At 40.3% G+C, this 19,342-nt stretch overlaps 1 protein-coding gene across 1 annotated transcript; it reads right to left on the bottom strand.

Moving 5' to 3' along the window:
- Positions 1 to 11,967: 11,967 nt before the first annotated feature.
- LOC110311931 (resistin-like beta) lies at positions 11,968 to 13,998 on the bottom strand. Its single transcript, XM_021185515.1, has 4 exons — positions 13,782 to 13,998; positions 13,514 to 13,665; positions 12,757 to 12,819; positions 11,968 to 12,232 (listed from the first exon to the last, which is right to left on the bottom strand). The coding sequence occupies exons 2-4, from the start codon at positions 13,638 to 13,640 to the stop codon at positions 12,105 to 12,107; spliced, it is 318 nt and encodes a 105-aa protein (XP_021041174.1). The 5' UTR covers positions 13,641 to 13,665; positions 13,782 to 13,998; the 3' UTR covers positions 11,968 to 12,104.
- Between the last annotated feature and the right edge of the window lie 5,344 nt (positions 13,999 to 19,342).

Genomic DNA, 19,342 nt, shown 5'->3' with positions numbered 1-19,342 from the left:
TAGACTTGACCTTAGTACAAGGAGATAGGAATGGATCAATTCGCATTCTTCTACATGATAACAACCAGTTGTGCCAGCACCATTTGTTGAAAATGCTGATATGACCTTTTTCTTAAAGGTCATATAATTATGCTATAATTTTTAGAACAACAAAAAATAAAATAGAATGATTTTTTTTTCTGGATGCAAGATGCCTGGAGAACAGAGAGGATACTCACACTCAGCTTCAAAGGTTTTTTTTTTTTCTCCTAAACAAAGTTGTTTCAAAAGCAGAAGTATGGTGATGGTTGTTGCCTCTCTTCTCCTGCCTGGTAATTGATATTCATTATGGAAATAAATATGAATATGCAGGAGTTATTAAAACATTCCAACAATTTTTGGTGCAATATTAAATATTTTTGGAGATAATCTCCTCCAAGCATATATGTCATGTGTAGTGTGATCATTGTCACAGTCCTCTTTGGTCTCTGTTATTACAATTCTCTCTTCTCCATGGCAAATCCTGGAAAGGCACTGAGCTAGGTATGAGGCATTAGAGCTGTGTTATCAAGCAGAATAACCATCATCTACTGTCCCTTACACAAACCTGGGCACTGTGCCCATAGATTAGCATCTGGGAGCTAGTTCTGCTCAGAAGGCTTCTGCTTCCCTTCTTCACTTCCTCTCTGGAGTTTAAAAGTTCAAGGTTAGAATTAAGGAACAGTTGAAAGCACTGGTTCTTCTTCAAGGTGGCTGATGCTAACTACCACATCTGGGATGTTACCTTAGCCTTCCCTGTTGACATTAAGTGTGACACAAGACCCCTAGCTGTCTCTTCCTGACAGCTCTAATGTTTGTTAATTTTCTCTGTCTCATCCTCTTTACTCTTTTCACAGTAAAATGATACGTTGTATTTACACATCTGGCAAGAATCAAGATCATCTGTAAAGTTGTCCCTGTTTTTTGGCATATACCCTGATCTCTTCATGAAGTGTGACCTGGAAGTCTGGTGTTAGGACTGGAGACCTGGGGAATCTGTCATTCAAGAAAAACAAACAAACAAACAAACAAACACACACACAAACTCAAGAGAATGACTATAATGTCAGTTTTCAGAAAATTTTGTTTGTTTGTGTATTTTAGTTCAGTTTAAGTTCCAAGAGTGCCATTTGGATCAAGAGGCAAGACCCAACATGTCAGGAGGCAAAATAAGAACAAAAGCAATGCTAGAAACTGAATAAGAAAATCTAACAATTCAGAATTTGCAAACTTTGTCTTTGGTGCTAAGCATGCATAGTATTTAAGAATGTTAAAGTGTACTTAAACATCATGTGTCAGAGGAAGAGCGACAGTTTCCAGTCCTTCCTCATTCAGTTGCCTCACATCCTGCTTCTCTCAGGCAGCTTTTCCTTTCCTTCAGCTTTGTTGACTCTTTTGCTTAATATTATTTTTTTTCTTTTTCTTTTTATCTTTCTTTTTTTTTTTTTTTTTTTTGTTTTTAAAAAATTTATTTTTTTTTTATATCTCAGTACACTTTGAGTTTTTCAAGACACGGTTTCTCTGTATAGCCCTGGCTGTCCTGGCACTCACTTTGTAGACCAGGCTGGCCTTGAACTCAGAAATCCACTTGCCTCTGCCTCCCAAGTGCTGTGATTAAAGGCGTGAGACACCACACCTGGCTGTTATTTTTTTCTTTATTCTTGAGGCTTCTGTACCTGTATACAATGAAACACAAAAATATCCATGCTCATTTCTCCCTCAGACTTCCCCAAATGCCTCCCCAAATAGTCCCTCCCAACTTCATGCTGTTGTCTTTTTGCTTTTGTTTTTGTTTGTACCTCACAGAGTTGAATTTGGAGTGCCCTTACCTGTATGGGCCATCCACTGGAATATGGTAAACCTATTAGTGTCTGTGCATTTAAAGGGGAAAAAACAAAGTACAATTCTTAGTTCTCCTGAAGCTTTTCTTATATGCTGAGATTTCTCATTGCCATGGGGGTGGGGACAGCAAATATAGAAATAGACAAAAAATAACAATGACATTGTTTACTATCCTCATTCGGCCTCATGGTTTTGATTAGTATGGGTTCTCAGGTTTACTCCATTCTACATCTTGGTCTGGGGTCAGAATGGCTTCTCTTTTGATGCATGACACCTTTGTTATGCACTGGTATATTTGATTCCTTGAGCTGCCGCAACATAGTGCGCACAAACATGCAATGGATCTTACCATTCTGGAGGAAAAAGACTGAGATCAAGTTGTAGACAGGATGGTTGCCACTGTCCCAACTTTCTCCTTGGCTAAAGCTGGCTGCCTTCTCTCTGTTTACTTTGTTTTCCCTTTGGCTGACATTTGTGTCTGACTCATCTTATAATGACACCTATAAAATTAGCCTAAGACCTACCTTTATCACGACAATGGTGTTTTGCTTTCTTTGAAAAACACAGGAATATTATTGGAAAATGATTTTGTTTTAATCCCAGGTGTTAGGTATGGGGCAGCTTCAGATTGTCCACATCAGCTGACAGAGCCTTTTGCTCTGGCAGGGGTGTGATTTTGCCAGCTGCAGGTGGTTTCTGTGATTGTGTGACATCTGGAAATCTGGGGACTTTTCAGAGACCATAGAAATTCTAGGGCCTCGAGAGGTAGAGTGGGTTGTTGGTTGTTGTTGGTCATGGTTTGTTAAATAGCAGTGTAAAAAGAAGAAAGAAGAAGCAGCAGAAGCCGAAGCACAAGTGAGAAGTGAGAAGGGAAGAGGGAGGAGGATGAGGAGGGGGAGGAGGAGGGGGAGGAGGAGGAGAAAGAAGAAGAAGAAGAAGAATTAGATATCCTGATAGTGAAGATCAAACTTGCCCCAAAGAACTCAACACCCCTAATCAGCAGAAAGTATTAGTTCAATGATAACATCACACCCTTTCCCTCCTCTATAGTTTTTTTTCTCTCCTATCTAGTGTTAGGTGGTTGAAAGAATACAGAAGGGTAGAAGAAGAACCCACAATGTAGCAAACACTGGCTACACATTTTGTTTAATTTGTTACCTTAATTTACTTTGAAAAGACCTTGTCTCCAGATCTCTAGGTAAGAGTCAGCATCCTCAGATACTAGAAGTTAAAGTTTCAACAAGCTAGCCTAGTGGAAACAGCACAATTCAGCCACTAATGGGGGGGGGGGATAAAGGAAATAAATTTATATTTAAAAGAGAATACTTGCTGTCTCCAATGCAAATCAAAGACAGCAGTAACAAAAATAGCTTGGTTTTTAAAACACTACTTTTTTCTTGGATGGTCATAGAAGTGAGCACTTAAACTGAAATCTCAGAAAAAAACATCACTTAAGCAAGAGTTCATGTCTTCCTAAATTATATAGGTATGCTCTATACAATTTAAATATCTGTTATGATTATTAATGCTGCTAGATTTGGGATTACTCTGATTTAATAGCTTTTCAAATTATTATACAAAATAATAGGATTTTATTATGGCATTTTCATACATTCTACACTTCCCTCGTCAGGCTGTGTCTCCCTCCTCCTCCCCCCCCCTTCTACTTTCATGTTACTTATAATCTAGTATTCTCTTTTTTATCTATTTCCCCCTCCTCTCTCTTAAGATATCTTTTCCCCCATTTTATGATTTTTTTCTAGTTTCACAAAATCACTTCTTTTTTAAGCAACTGCTTCTTGTTAGAGCAAACAATGTTCTTTATATTTTTCTCTGGAAGTATGAAGTGGCTACCCACCTCTACTTATCTTATTTACCTTAACCCTCTTATAGGTTTATTGCTCATATCAGTATTCCATTAAATATTGACAGAGCCCATTCCTTGTGAAGCTGCTTCAGTTTTGAAATCCTGCCAGCTGCATGCCAGTGGAAGCCCATAGTTTTCTTTTCCCAGAATTTATCAATATTAGGGAGGGCCTAAGTTCACCATTAGCAGTTTTTGTTGGGGACCAATGCACAGCCTGTAGTGGGAGGAAACTTATTGTTTTCATCTGAGTAAGTTTCTTCATTTCTCAGTCCTCTTCAGCCTCCTTAATCCCTCTCCTATAATTTCTGTTTCTTTTTTTTTCCATCCCCATGAACACATCCCACATTCTTGGCATTTTTAGAAATTTCTCTTCAGTTAGATATTCTCCCCCAGATTCCTCCATCCCCCTTGTCTTTCTGCTGAGGCTGAGCTTCAGAGATGACCAACAGAAAGCTGAGAAGTTAGCTGGATGGTATCCTGCTCAAAACTCAAGATTAAATGGATCAAGGATCTTAACATAAGGCCAGATACCCTGAATGTGATAGGAGAGAAAATGGGGAATATGCTGAAATTCTATTGCACAGGAAAAGACTTTTAGAGCAGGATACTGACAGCTCAGGCACTAAGAACAAAATTAATAAATGGGACCTCATGAAACTAAACAGCTACTCTATGGTGAAAGATAACATTATTCAGACAAAGCATCAGGCCACAGGCTTGGAAAAAATCTTTACTAATTATATATCTATAGGAGGGCTAGTGTCTAGAATATATAAGGAAATTTTAACAAAGACTATAAAACAAATAATCCAATTTAAAAATGGGGTCAGGATCTAAACAGAAAATCCTCAAAAGGTGAAACAGGAATAACTGGGAAACAATTAAAAAAATGTTCATGATCATTAACCCATCAGGAAAAACAAAACTAAAACCTTGAAAGTTCATCTTACCCCAGTCACAGTGGCCAAGATCATTAAAATGAATGAGGTGAGGATGCAGGGAATGGGAGAACTCATGCACTGTGGAAGGAGGGGCAACATGTACAGCCACTATGGAAATCAGTGGGGTGGTTCCTCGTAAGCTGAGAATAGATCTCTTCAAGATCTAACTATAGCATACTTGGGCATATACACACTCTTAATCCTAAGACAGAGATGCTTGCCCATCTGCGTTCATTGCTGCTCTACTCATAATAGTAAGAAATTAAGAATAACCTAGATGTCCATTAGCTGACAAGTGGATAATTTAAAAATATGATAGATTTATACAATGCAGCAATATCTGGCTCTTAAGAAAAACAAAATAATGAAAATTTCAGGTGTGTGGATAGAGCTAGAAACAATCATCCAGAAGGAGGTGATCTACACCCAAGAAGACAAATATTGGATGTTTAGTCTTTTCTGTGACTATTAGCTTCCATCACTTCAATATGTGTGCTATAATTTGAATACCCACAGAGGTTATATACCTAGTAAAACACCAGGACCAGGGAGTACAGGAAGATCTCCCAAGAAAAAGGAAATAGAATATAGTGTTTGTCTTAGTTAGGTTTTTACTGCTGTGAACACACACCATGACCAAGGCAACTCTTATAAGGACAACATTTAATTTGGGCTGGCTTACAGGTTCAGAGCTTCAGTCCATTATCATCAAGGCAGAAACGTGGCAACATGAAGGTAGGCATGGTTCAGGAGGAGCTGAGAGTCCTACATCTTCATCTGAAGACGGTTAGCAAAATACTTCCAGGAAGATAAGATGAGGGTCTTAAAACCCACATCCACAATGATACACCCACTCCAACAAGGCTACACCTACTCCAACAGTGTCACATCTTCTAATAGTGCCACTCCCTGGACCAAGGATGTACAAACCATCACAGTGTTATAGAAAAAAGCAAAATTGGAGTAGGAGAATTAAACTGGGAGGGGGATGGTAGGGCAGGTAAAGAAGGGACTATGAGCATGGACAATTAACAGGACAACTAACACTACAGGTCATTTGTAAAACTATTTTTAGATTTTTATTTTTAAAAATATGTTTATGTTTATGCATGTGAATATTTTGCTTCTTTGTCTATAAGCTCACTGTATATGTTCTTGATGCCCACAGATGCCAGAAGAGAGAGCTGTTTTCTGGAACTGGGGTTACAGCCTATTGAAGGATGTCATGTCAGTGTGGGGAACTGAACCCTGGTCCTCTGTAAGAGCAGGCAGTACTCTTAAGCACTGAACTATTTCTTTAGGCCCCTTGTCCATGTTTTTTAAGTTTTAATTTTCTATTATTCCTCAAATTCTATAATTCATTCTGTTAAGAAAGGCTTTGAGTGGGGCCTTTTATATTAACATATGGATTTAATTAGGCTCAAAATTTCTGACTATGACTATTGTCCAGATTAACCTAATGGAAGCAGATGAGAATAAAAAGAATTGGCCAGGGCATTTGAAGACAGGAAAGGAGTTTAGAGTCCTTCCAATTATAGTATTACTCACGAAAGTAGTGTTGAGTGTTAAGGCAAATGTAGCATGGGGATGTAGAAACACCTTCCTGTTGCCTTTAAGTCTGTTTAGAGCCTTCTTAGAGTTTCTACCTGGATCTAACTATTTCTAACTTCTAAACGTGACTAGAGCTAACTCTCTCTTTCCATAATGGTCATGTGTTTGGAGATTGCCTTTTTTATTTATTTTTTAATTTTTAAAATATTTTTATTAGGTATTTTCCTCATTTACATTTCCAATGCTATCCCAAAAGTCCCCCATACCCTCCCCCCAACTCCCCTACCCACCCACTCCCACTTTTTGGCCCTAGCGTTCCCCTGTACTGGGGCATATAAAGTTTGCAAGTCCAATGGGCCTCTCTTTCCATTGATGGCCGACTAGGCCATCTTTTGATACATATGCAGCTAGAGACACAAGCTCCAGGGATACTGGTTAGTTCATATTGTTGTTCCACCTATAGGGTTGCAGATGCCTTTAGCTCCTTGGGTACTTTCTCTAGCTCCTCCATTGGGGGCCCTGTGATTCATCCAATAGCTGACTGTGATCATCCACTTCTGTGTTTGCTAGGCCCCGGCATAGTCTCACAAGAGACAGCTATATGAAAGTCTTTTCACCTGAGTAAGAGATTTACTAAGCTTAAGCAACATTTAACAACTCAAAAAGAATATGTTCAGCAGCTAAAAATAAGAGCCTGATGGTGATTTACTGTAATAGAAGTGGCCTCCATTACTCTGCCTCACAGCATGTACAGAAGTTCTGCCCCTGACATATGGGGAGGACTGGGTAAGCAAATTCACTTGGTACATAGGCCAATAAAATATGATTAGCTGGTCACTCAACTCTCTGAAAACTGTTATACTTTCTACAGCAATGGAAATTTGCTCCTCTAAATATTTCCAATTATGTTCTAATTGGTGTGTTTTTGTTGGTCTATTGAAATAGTTTAAGGATATGCTTCGTTTTTATTTTTCTTTCTTTTTATTGGCTATTTTTCTTTATTTACATTTCAAATGTTATTCCCCTTTCCCAGTTCCCCCAGCACCAGAAACCCCCAATCCCATCCTCCTTCCTCCTGCTTCTATGAGGGTATGGATATTAGCTCCACAAAACCAAGATACAATTCACAAACCACATGAAGCTCAAGAAGGAAGACCAAAGTATGGGTGCTTCGATCCATCTTAGAAGGAGAACAAAATACTCACAGGAACAAATATGGAGGTAAAGTGTAAGCAGAGACTGAAGGAAAGGCCATCCAGAGACTGTGCCACCTGGGGATCCATCTCATATACCAAACCCAGACACTATTGTGAATGCCAAGAAGTGCATGCTGAAAGGAGACTGATATGGCTGTCTCCTGAGAGGCCTTGCCAGAGCCTTACAAATACAGATATGGATGCTTATAGCCAACTGTTGGCCTGAGTGCTGGGTCCCCAATAGAGGAATTAGGGAAAGGACCTAAGGAGTTGAAGGGAATTACAACCAAACAGGAAGAAAAACAATATCAACCAACCAGTCCTCCAAGAGCTCCCAGGGACTAAGCCATCAACAAAGGAGTACATATGGCTCCAGCTGCATATGTAGCAGAGGATGGCCTTGTCGGACATCAATGGGAGGAGAGGTCCTTGGTCCTATGAAGGCTTGATAGATGCCCCAGTGTAGGGGAACTGAGGGTGGAGAGATAGGAGTGGGTGGATGGGTGGAAGAACACCCTCATAGAAGCAGGGGGATGGCGGATGCTATAGGGAGTTTTGGGGGAAGGGTTGGAACTGGTAAAGGGGATAACATTTGAAATGTAAATAAAAAATATCCAATAACACCTATTAAAAAATATATTAGCTGGGCATGGTGGTACACACCTTTAATCCCAGCACTTGGGAGGCAGAGGCAGGTGAATTTCTGAGTTTGAGGCCAGCCTGGTCTACAGAGTGAGTTCCAGGACAGCTAGGGCTATACAGAGAAACTGTCTCAAAGAAAAAAAAAAAAAAAAAAAAAAAGCCAAAAAAAAAAAAAAAAAAAATTAAACAAAAGTGATTAGAAAAAAAAACAAACCTCTAGCTTAACAGTTAAAGAAAAAGAAAAATTTCTGACAAAAACCTCTGTCAGAGAAACATGAGGAATGACTAGAAGGGCTATATAGAATTTTCCTGGGGTTATACATCTGTCGCAATCAATAAACTGTATACTTAAGATTTAAGAGAGAGAGAGAGTGTCACCTCCAATTCTGACCAGCAGAAAGGAAGCGACGACATAGCATTCTTCTCAAAGCAGTTTATTCAGGAACCTTTCAACACGCATGCAGGAATCTCTCTCTAGGAATAGTCTTGTGTCTCTCCCCCCCAGCCCCAGCCCCCAATCACAATCCTTTATATAACCCCTCAACCACGCCCCATCAGCCCAGTCCACATAACAGCAGTCCATTGGCCAGAATCATCACTTGTCATATGGTCCGATTTTGCATCATGGTGCACCTGTGCAGTTTATCCAGTGGACATGGCTTAATCAGGGTATATGAGGAAGTCAGGTGCAAGTCATGAGACTTGGCTGCAGTCCCGGGCGCCATCTTGGGACTGCTGCCACACCCGCTCCTCACAAGAGAGAGAGAGAGAGAGAGAGAGAGAGAGAGAGAGAAGACTTGGGTTAAGGGCTAGTGACCCTGATAACACAGCACAGAAAGGGAGCATTTTAAAACATAAAGCACACCATAGCATTTTGATGTTTCAGTCATACTAACCCAAGTGACTTCAATTAGATGAAGAATGAAATATATATATATATACATGTATATATATGTATATATATACACACATATACATATATACACATATACATATATACACACACACACACACACATTATATATAAAATGTTTAAAAAACAAACAAACAAAAATGCCATGACAAAAAGCAATTAGGGGGAAGGGTTCATTTCATCTTCAGCTTGTAGTCCATCATCTAGGGAAGTCAGATCAGGAACCTGAAGGCAGGAACTGAGGCAAAGGCCATGGAAAAATACTCATTAACGTGCTCCCCATGGTTTTCTCACCCCATTTTTGTTTTTGTTTCTGTTTTTGTTTTTGTTTTTTAATACCATTCAGGATCGCTTGCACAGGGGTGACCCCACTCCTAGTAATCTGGGCCCACTCACATCAATCGTTAACACAGACAATGCCTCACACGCTTACTTGCCCCAAAGCCACTCCACTGGGGGCATTTTCTGAATTGCAGTTTCCCCTTCCACTATGACTCTAGCTTCTATCAGATTAACAAAGCACCAGCTACTTCACGCTTTGATCCCACTGATTAATACCATACAAGTGAACAGAACCTTTATGAAACACGTTGATGTGTGATTAGTAAATACAAACAATGCATTTAGAAACATGTTCTAACTTGTATTAGGCTTATTTATTCTGTTTCATGTACATGAGTGTTTTGTCTGCAAGCATGCCACAAGTATGCTTGGTTCCCATAGAAGACAGGATCAAATTCCTTAGAACTGGAGCTACAGATTATTGTGAGCTACCAGGTAGGTATGGGGAACCACACTAAGGTCCTCTGAAAGAATGTGTGCTCCTAAACACTGAGCAATGTCTTTATACCCTCTAAATAGAGTATGTATCTATCGATAAATAGCTGCATCCCAATTGCATATCTATAATTCAGGGTCATTAACTGTGAGAAATCTACTAAGAATGTAAGTAGACAGGAAAAGAAGTGGTATTTTTTGTTTTGTTTTGTTTTTTTGTTTTTGTTTTTTGAGACATGCTGGGACTAAAGGCGTGGGCCACCATGCCTGGTTGGAAAAGAAGTTTTAATTGTAGTAATAGTCAATATAGCTGCATTCCTACTTAGTCGCCAATAAGAGTACCATTTTTGTTTGTTTGCTTGTTTCTTTTTTGAAAAATTATTTTTGATAGTCTAAGAGTTGAAAAGTGATTTATATCCTCCTTCAAAACCATGATGCCCCCATACTGGCAGTTCCTCAACTAATAAGATACTTGCTACCAAGCCACTGGGTTACTTATTTACCATTAATAGCAGCATTTAAAATAGGTGAAACTAGAAAATATCATCCTGAGTGAGGTAACCCAGACACAAAAAAACATACATGGTATGTACTCACTGATAAGAGGATATTAGCCCCAAAGCTCAGAATGCTTACGAAAAATCCACAGACCATACGGTGCTTAGGAGGAAGGAAGACCAGGGTGTGGATGCTTTAGTCCTGCATTGAGGGGGAGATAGAATGATCTCAGGAGGTGGAGGGAGTGGGGCTTGGGAGTGTGAGAGGAGTGGGAGGAAATAAGGGGGGAAGTATCGAGTACTGAAGGGGACAGGAGAGTGATACAGAGGGTCAGGAAATCAAATAAAAATATGCAGCAGTGGGAGATGAGGAACTGGAGATAGCCACTGGAGAATCCCAGATGCAAGGGAAATGAGAGGATCCCAGGACCCAATGGGGATGACTTTAGCCCAGATGCTCAGAGAAGGGGAGATAGAACCTGTCAAGACCACCTCCAGTCTCTAGGCATGGCCCTGTGGTTGAGGGATGGGGCCATCCACCCATCTCAAAGCTTTGAACCCAGAAATGTTCCTGTCCAAAGGAAAAACAGGGACAAAAATAAGGAACAGAGACTGAAGGAAGGGTCACCCAGGGACTGCCCCACCTGGGGACCCATCCTGTCTGCAAACACCAAACCCAAACACCGTTGCTGATGCCAAGAGGTGTTTGCTGACAGGAACCTGGTGTGGCTGTTATGTGGGAGGTTTTGCCAGCAACTGACCAATACAGATGTGAATGCTTAGAGACAACCATCAGACTGAGCTCTGGGACCCTGGTTGGGGAGCTGTCACAAGGAATGGAGGAGTGGAGGGGAATTGCAACCCCACAGGTAGGGCAACATCAGCTGGCCAGACCACCCAGTGCTCCCAGGGATTAGACTACTAACCAAGAGATGTACAGGGAGGGATCCATGGCTCCAGATACAAATGTAGCAGAGAATGGACCTGCTTGACATCAATGAAAGGGGAGAACCTTGGTCCTGTGGAGGTTTGATGCCTCAGCTTAGGGGATGCTGAAGCAGTGGAGCAGGAGAGGATAGGTAGGTGGGGGAACACTCTCAAAGAGGCAAACGGGAGGGAGGAGAGGTCGATATGGAACTGGGGGTTTGTGGAGGGATAACCAGGAAGTGGGATATCATTTGAGCTGTAAACGAATAGAATGATTCATAAAAAAATTTTTAAGAAAATTATTTCTTAGTTTGGAATTCTGTAAATTTTTATACACGGGAAGAATCATTGTATCAAGACTTTACAGTCGGTGAGGGCTGTGGCACTTATGGCTAACTATGACAGAGAAGTTACCATGTCAGAAAGCCTTCTCAGGCAAGTAAGTTGAAAAGAGTACATACACATTGTTAGAAGTTACAAATTGTTTTATATTTCTCTTTCTGCCTGCACCTTGCAAAGCCTTCCTGCACATGGCTTGGGATTCACTGTTCCAGTTGGTGAAATCCTCAAAAGCATGGCATTTTGCTTTACTATATTTCAGGCCAACAATACGTTCAATATTTTTGATAGATCATGAGGAAGTAGAAGAAGCAGAGGGTCACTATTTCCTCATGCTTCTCCTATCTTTCTTCACCACCCATCTTACATGCTGTACTGAGAGGTAATCCCAGAGATACTGAAAATATTTTCTGACAACAGACACTCAAACCTAGGAGAAATAACATTAAAAATATAATGCAAAGGTACAGGTCTGCCTTTATTATTCAAGAAGAATTATTTAGTAATATGAAGACAATGAGTCAGGTTTCCTGGTCGAGACCGTGGTTTCATTATGCTCATCATTTTGAAATTGGTTTCTCAACCTCCTCATTCTTAAGCCATTCGACAGCAGCGGGCAGAGGCCCAGTCCATGACTGAGCACTGGCAGTGGCAAGTATTTCCATTCCGGATATCCCACGATCCACAACCATAGCCACAAGCACATCCAGTGACAACCATCCCTGCAGGGTCATGTGAAACACAGATGTCAGAGCCCTTGGAATGTAAGAGATGATGAGACCCTAACTATTCTTCCTAGGAAGCTCATACTAATTCAATTTTGGGAATTATCTTCAAGGAAAAAAAGTCACTTAAACTCATAAAACAAAAATCACTTATACAAAAATACTTGGTGTTTCAATGTCACTCATTCGATGGAAAATTCACCTTGACTCTCTGCCCTGTAATACAAGGAAATAGATTGGAAAAGAAATAGAGACATATCAATACCCAGACAAGAAGCAAATGGATGACGTATGAGAGTACAATAGAAAGAAAGGAGAGGAACAACAGAAACTCAAGTTCTCTCAGTAACATCCTTAAAGGAACTGACAATCAGTAAAAGATAGCTAGCTAGGCTCCAGTGACCATGGCTTACCTCCATGGCAGTAAAATTTTTTATCTAGGAAAATAATTCATTGTTAGAATATTGAGGGTAAGAACATAGGACATCTTGCACATAAATTCTCTGTGTGGAGTTACTCACCAGCAGGACAGGAGGCCAGTCTGCCAGAAGACGTGACACTAGTGCAGGAGAGCGCCTTAGTCTCTGTCAGGAGAAGGGTGCTTGAGTAGTAAAGAATAGGGGGTACTGCCCATGTTCTTTCTCACAATCTCCTTCAAAGTCCTCTTGCATCTTAGAGTTGCTGTTTTTCAAAATCAAACTATACACTAACTTTTAAGGTTTAATATCTTTTTTAAAAGTTTTTTTTTTAATGCATGGGTATTTTGCCTACATGTATATCTGTGCATCACATGCATGCCTTGTGTGTGTGATAGCCAGAAGAGGGCATCAGATCCTCTGTGACAGGAGTTACAAATGTTTATGAGCCACCAAGTGGCTATCAGGCTGCAACCCAGGTCCTCTGGGAGTACCTTTACCTGCCTTGCACATCTCTCCAGACCCCAAAGTTAATTTCTTAATTTGTGAAGAGAAAGTAATAGTTATTCTTAGCTCATAAGTTGGCTGTAAAGTGTAAAGGCTATGATTTATACTTAACTCATAAAGTATTGCTACATTACACCAACCACCCTCCTTGTTCCTCCTCATCCAGAAACTTTAGCTTTTGATCAAGAGCTCAGAAAAGAGTAGGATACCATAAAGAATCCCTGAAGAGGGAAGTAGGATTCCCTAGGGCTAATTAGAGGCTAGGATCTTGGAATGGGCAGAAATGAAGAAAAGGTTTAGGAATAGGTGGCCTAAATAAGCATTAAGCTCAGGTTTTCCTTGCCCCTTCTCTTACCTTGATGACTGAGAGCTTCCTTGATCCTTTGATCCACCAAAGACTCAAAGGAGCATTTCGAGTTCCCTGGGACTATCAGTGGGAGAAGGGAGATGAGGATGAAAAGGAAACACAGTGTAGGCTTCATGCTGTAGAAAGTCAGCCTCCTGGAGCTAAAAGACAAAGGGAAAGAACGCGAGTCTCCAAGCTCTGGTGTGGCCATGAAGGAGTGAAGAGGATGATGTGTAAGGTCAAGGGAGTAAAAGGGGAGGCACATTAGCTTCCTTACCTCAGTTCTAGCTTTTTGGAGAAGGAAATGGAAGACCTTTTCCCCGAAGAGCAGATTCACTCTCCAGAAAGCTCAGGAAATGTTCTTCTGGATGTGTTACTTTGAGATTGTAGACCTGTACACTCTTAATATATATGCACACATATGTAAATATTTTCTGTGTCTTGACACATCACCACAATAAACTTGAGTGTGTCCTTGATAAGCAACAGCTGCCTTGGCTGTGGGTCACTGCCAAGAGGAGTGATCCTGCTTACATGTTCTCTCCCCTCTCTTCTTTGTCAACAGACAAGAATAGCACCTGGGATTCAGTCACCTGTCCATAGGGAAACCCGCTTGCTTGATTCTTCACCAGAAGGTAATTGCTTTGTGGACTTCTTAATGGTAGCCCTGCTTGACACCTGTTCGGACACCTTTCTTTCTTTCTTTCTTTCTTTCTTTCTTTCTTTCTTTCTTTCTTTCTTTCTTTCTTTCTTTCTTTCTTTCTTTCTTTCTTTTTTTCTTGTTTAAATTGCAGGATAATCTTATCTACATAAACGTAATAGAAAATCTGTTTATTCTTCACATAGAAATAAGGAAGGAAAAACATGGTACTTGACTCCCGAGCACATTTGCAGGTCCCCAAAAGTTAGCATTTGGTTGCTCTTTTTGCATTTTATCCCTCTATTCTCCATGTATCTTTGGATGGTGTCTTCCCATAGTCACAGGGGACAAGTGGCACATTCTGAGGTCAGACTCGGAGCAAAAGAAAGGACTGAGACAACCCAGTTATCCTTGGTGGCTTTGTCTTTTCTTCTTATTTTCTTCTCATCTCTGATTTCTCTTTCTTCAGTTCTGGGTCATATAACTTACCCTTTCTAGCACGTATGTTTGGTATAATGATTAACGTTCTCAACTTGATGGGGATTAAGAAACACCATAGAACCAAATACCTGGACATGTGTCTGAGGAGGTTTCTACATCAGATTCGTTGACGTGAAAAGACACCCCCTCTATATGGATGCCAGCATTTGGTGGGCTTGCGTCTCTGGCAGGATAAAAGGAAGATATCTGGCTGAACACCAACATTCATCTCTTCCTGCTCCCTGTCTGTGTGGTACTATAAGACCAGCTGCTTCAGATTCTTGCTGCCATTATTTGCCATGATGGACCACACCTGTGATTTCTGAGCCAAAAGTAACTTTTCTTTCCTTAAGTGCTTATGAGAAACATGGCTAACACAGAACATTGGGTTCTGAAGTTGTTTGTAGATGTGAGAAACTAACCATGTGGTTTGTAAGTCTTTGGAGCTAGTTTCCCAAAGGATTGTGAGAGAGATTGGAATTTGAGGCAGCAAAAACTCCATGATGGTGTAAGCAGATCCTAATTGGGTCATTCTGGTGGGAGCTTAGAAGACAAGAATTTCAACAGAAACAGAAACATTGGATGCCTAGCTCATGTTTCAGAGGGGAACAAGTACTCCATTTGGAACTGGGATAGAGGCAATCAATGAAGTACTCCAGGAAAGAACATGGCTGTGTTTGCCTGTGCCATGAGAACTCCATTATGGCTGAATTGAAAAGAAATGGACTAATTCGTTCAGCAGTGGAAATTTCAAACTGGGATTCCACTCAGACTGTGGCACGGCTATTGCTTACTGCTCTTCCTGCTCTGCAGTGAAAGACCAAAAGATGAAGCCAAAAGATACTACAAATCTGCAGCACATGAAGGAGCTTAAAATTACAGACAAGACAGGTTGGAAAGCAGCTGAGATTAGTGTTGCTGAAGAGAACCTGGAACTCTTCACTCAGAGAACATGAAAAGTCACACAAAAGGCCAATCCCAGCAGTGAAGCTTCCATGCTGTGAAAATACAAATTCATTTGGAAGGAGAAAACCTCCTTTGAATACTGTTGAAGGGGCTGAAAAGCAACATCCTAGGGAAATGCTTCCTCACAGTCAGTGCACAGGAACTGACACACTGGGCCAAGGAGAACAACCTCCATCCACATTTGGTAGTCAGATCTGGCAGCATGGTCCACGGGGCACTGGTTTTGCAGGCATGAAATATGCAAGACTGAGAGGATCCATGGAACTTTGTGCCATAGTTCCAGAGACACACTGAGGCCAGGATTTAGACTCACCATGGAAACAAATATCGTGGAGGGATGTTGTTGTTGATGTTGTTATTGTTATTATTAATTGAGGTAGGAAATCTACCCTAAGACTTGGTCAAACCACTTTATGAGTTTTGGGATTTGGATTGAATAAGATGGAGAAACAGAACAGCATTTATCTCACTTTACTTCCTTACAGCTTACAAATACAGTGTGACCAGTCCTTCCACCATGTCTTTCCCACTGTGATGGGCTACACCCTTGAACTGTAAGCCAGCCACTTATATTAGCAATTTTGTCACTAGTATAAAAATTACTACTACAACTGAGAAAACAGTGGAGAAACAGTGTTACATTTCCACTGATGCCAGAAAATGCCAGAGAAAAGCAACTTCTAAAAAGAAAACGTTATTTTGACTCAATGTTTGGGTTTTGTTGTTTGTATTTTGTTTGTTTGCTTTTATTTCATGCTTGAGTATTATATTTATATCATTTCTATTCCTCTCTCACACTTTCTAACTCCTCCTGTGGTCATCCCCTCATAACTCCTTCTCAAATTTACAACACACACACAGTATATATAAGTACAATCTGCTGAGTCCATTTGTATGTGTCTAGGACTGATTGCTTGAAATAATTGGATAATCATGGGACTTATCCTTGTAGCAGACCAATTCTCTCACAGTATGTTGACTGATTGCGGATTCTGTGATGGTCTCCATCTGCTGCACAGAGACTTTTCTTTGATGAATGAGAACTATACTTAACTGTGGGCAGGAGATAAATAAAACACACTCAGAAATTATACTGCCTTAGGAAAATGGCAATAGTGGGCTTTCTTCAAAGGACCACGATCTCACTAGCCACAGGTGGTTGGCAGGTTTGCAGTACCAGGCACAGAGTCCCTCCCTCTGAGCAGGTCTTACATTCAGTTAGGTGACTGTTAATTACCTTCTAGATATAAGTGTGGATATTGGGTTGTGTTTGTTACAATGTTAATGGCTGTGATAACTGGAGGAGAAGAGAATTCATTGTCTCAGAACAGCTAAGAAGTAAACAGATAAGTTTACAAAGTTAGAGCTTCAAAGAACTCCTTCCACCAACCACACTCCACCTCCTAGATAAGATTATAGTAATCTTTTTAGAGCTCAGAATAGAACAAAATTTACTTTGTCAGTCAAAGGACAACCAATTGAAGACTGAGGTGATCACTGTGGTTTACCCAAGGTCACCAATGACCAGTGTTTTCAGGCCCTGACATAGGACTAGAGTCCATGTCTCTCTGTTCCACTGCAAAATCTATGATTCTATCTAATGTCTGTGAAACTAAACAGAATGTAAAGGATGGGATTAAACATTGTCTTTGATTAATATTAGGTTCTTTTTCTACTTCAGTGAGCCCCTGGTCATGAAAGAGCTAAATCATATAAATTATACTGCAAAATGTTTATACATCATAAATATAAAATACAACAACGAAGTTATTTCTTTTTCTGGATGCCAGACTGTTTGAGACCACAGAAGAATGGAGATGTGGATACTCATTTTTGCAGTCTATATTCCAGATGTCCAGTGAGGAATGTTAACTCTATTCTCTACCACAGATTAGTTTATGTCTATTTAAAAAAAAAAAACTAAACAGTAGCATGTGGTAGTTAGAAAAAAAGAATACTGAGAACAGTTAGTTTCAACATTCAGCGTTTTGTAGATCTCTTCCTCAAAACTTAATCTTCATAGATGTTATGTTTACTGACATATTCCTTTGTAATCATCCTCTATCATGATCATCATCATCATCATTCCGTTTTCATGTCAAGCCCTGGTAGAGAGCTCTGACCTGGGCATGAGGCATTATAGCTGTGTTATCAGGCACAAACTTGGTCATTGTGCCATAGATTAGCATCTCGGAGCTAGCTCTGAAAGTTTCTGCTGTTCCCTGCTGCAGCTCCTCTCTGGAGTTTAAACGTTCTCAGATAGAATTGAGGAACTATTTAAACTGCTCGTTCTTATTGAAGGTGGCTGACGCCAGCTGAGAGATATCTGGGTTATGACCTCAGCATCCCCTGTTGACATCAAACTTGGCACAAGTCTCTGCCATCATTTCTGAGTACTTGCTTCATGACAGCGCCACCTTTTGTTGATTTTCTCTTGTCAGTAAAATAGCAAGTTGTATTTATCCATCTGGCAACGATCCAGTTCACTTGGGGAAATGTAACCATGTACTGGCAATGAACTTGACCTCTCTGAGTTGTGTGGCCTGGAAATCTGGTACTAGAATTTGAGGTCTGGATAATATGTGATTCAAGAGATAGAAAAACTGGTGAACTGGAGAATGACATGTTGTCGTTGTTGTTTAATGATTTTATTTAATTTTTAGTTCAGGTTAAGTTCCAAGCATGCCAGTTGGACCTGAAAAGAACCTGAGACGAAATAAGCCTAAAAGCAAGGCTGGGAAGCAAGTAAGAAAATCTAATAATTTAAAATTTGCAACTTTAAAATCTTTGAAAACTCAGATTCATAGTAGCTGATGAAAGTTAACTTGTCATTTAAACATAATGTTTCCCCATTCAAAGGAAGGGTCATAGTCTACAGTTCTGTGTGACCAGGGAGGGAGTGTGAGTGTTTGCTAGTATCTGTGGATATTTGGTGTATGCCAGAGGAGGTTTGGGAGACCCATATATGTGGTAGTACAAGGTCAACTTCTGGGAGAGTCCTCAGGTTCTGTAGACCTTGGTTTATAAAACATGTTCTCTTAGTTTGTCTGAAGCTTTCCAGTTCAGTTAGGATGGCTGGCCAGCAAACATCAAGGACCTGGCTGGGTCTACCTCCCAAACACTGGGAATAGAAGCATTCACCACCACAACTGAGATTTTGTCTGAGCTTTGGTTTGGCTAAAGACTTCTGTTTGCTCTGTAAGTACTTTACCAATTGAGCTAGCTCCCAGGCTTTCATTTCCATTATCCCATTATCTCTCCGTTTTCCCAGAAAGAGTACAGAGACACATTATCTTTCCTTTGTGCGATCTCCTAAAATGATAGCTTATTATTGAAATCACTCCTTACCAGTGCTTGAACAATGTAGAAGTCTCTTTGACATTTCTGCTTCTGCGTCTTTCTCTACTATGATTTTTCTTGGCCAAGTCCTTCCTCCAAGCCTTTCCACTTGGAGGAAAAGTAACATTTGAAAGCCTATACTTGGCTACAAAGTCACAGTTTGAGAAAGCTGAAGCAGGTGTTAGCTTTTCAGACTCATCTTTAACTTCTCTTAAACGTCCATGCTAGTGTTCATCTTTATTATCCTTATAATATTCAATGTGTTTGCTTATCAGACAAGTGTTTATTGAGTCACTATTATGGAATCAGGCATTATTAGACAATTACAAAACCAAGGCTTCCATGGAGATTATAGCATAGAGGAAGAAGAAAACATTAAACATGTCATAACAGTTTACAGCAATAACAACAGG

This window comes from Mus caroli, chromosome 16 (assembly GCF_900094665.2).
Source record: "Mus caroli chromosome 16, CAROLI_EIJ_v1.1, whole genome shotgun sequence".
Taxonomy (NCBI): domain Eukaryota; kingdom Metazoa; phylum Chordata; class Mammalia; order Rodentia; family Muridae; genus Mus; species Mus caroli.
The sequence above is the reverse complement of the archived record's forward strand: the minus strand, read 5'-3'. Positions and strand labels throughout refer to the sequence as shown.

Coding starts and splice junctions, on each gene's coding strand:
- LOC110311931 (XM_021185515.1), bottom strand. CDS start 13,640: ATGAAGCCTACACTGTGTTTCCTTTTCATCCTCATCTCCCTTCTCCCA. Junction 12,820..13,513: donor GGAAGCTCTCAGTCATCAAG/GTAAGAGAAGGG, acceptor TTCTCCTGACAG/AGACTAAGGCGCTCTCCTGC. Junction 12,233..12,756: donor ACTGGCCTCCTGTCCTGCTG/GTGAGTAACTCC, acceptor ATGACCCTGCAG/GGATGGTTGTCACTGGATGT.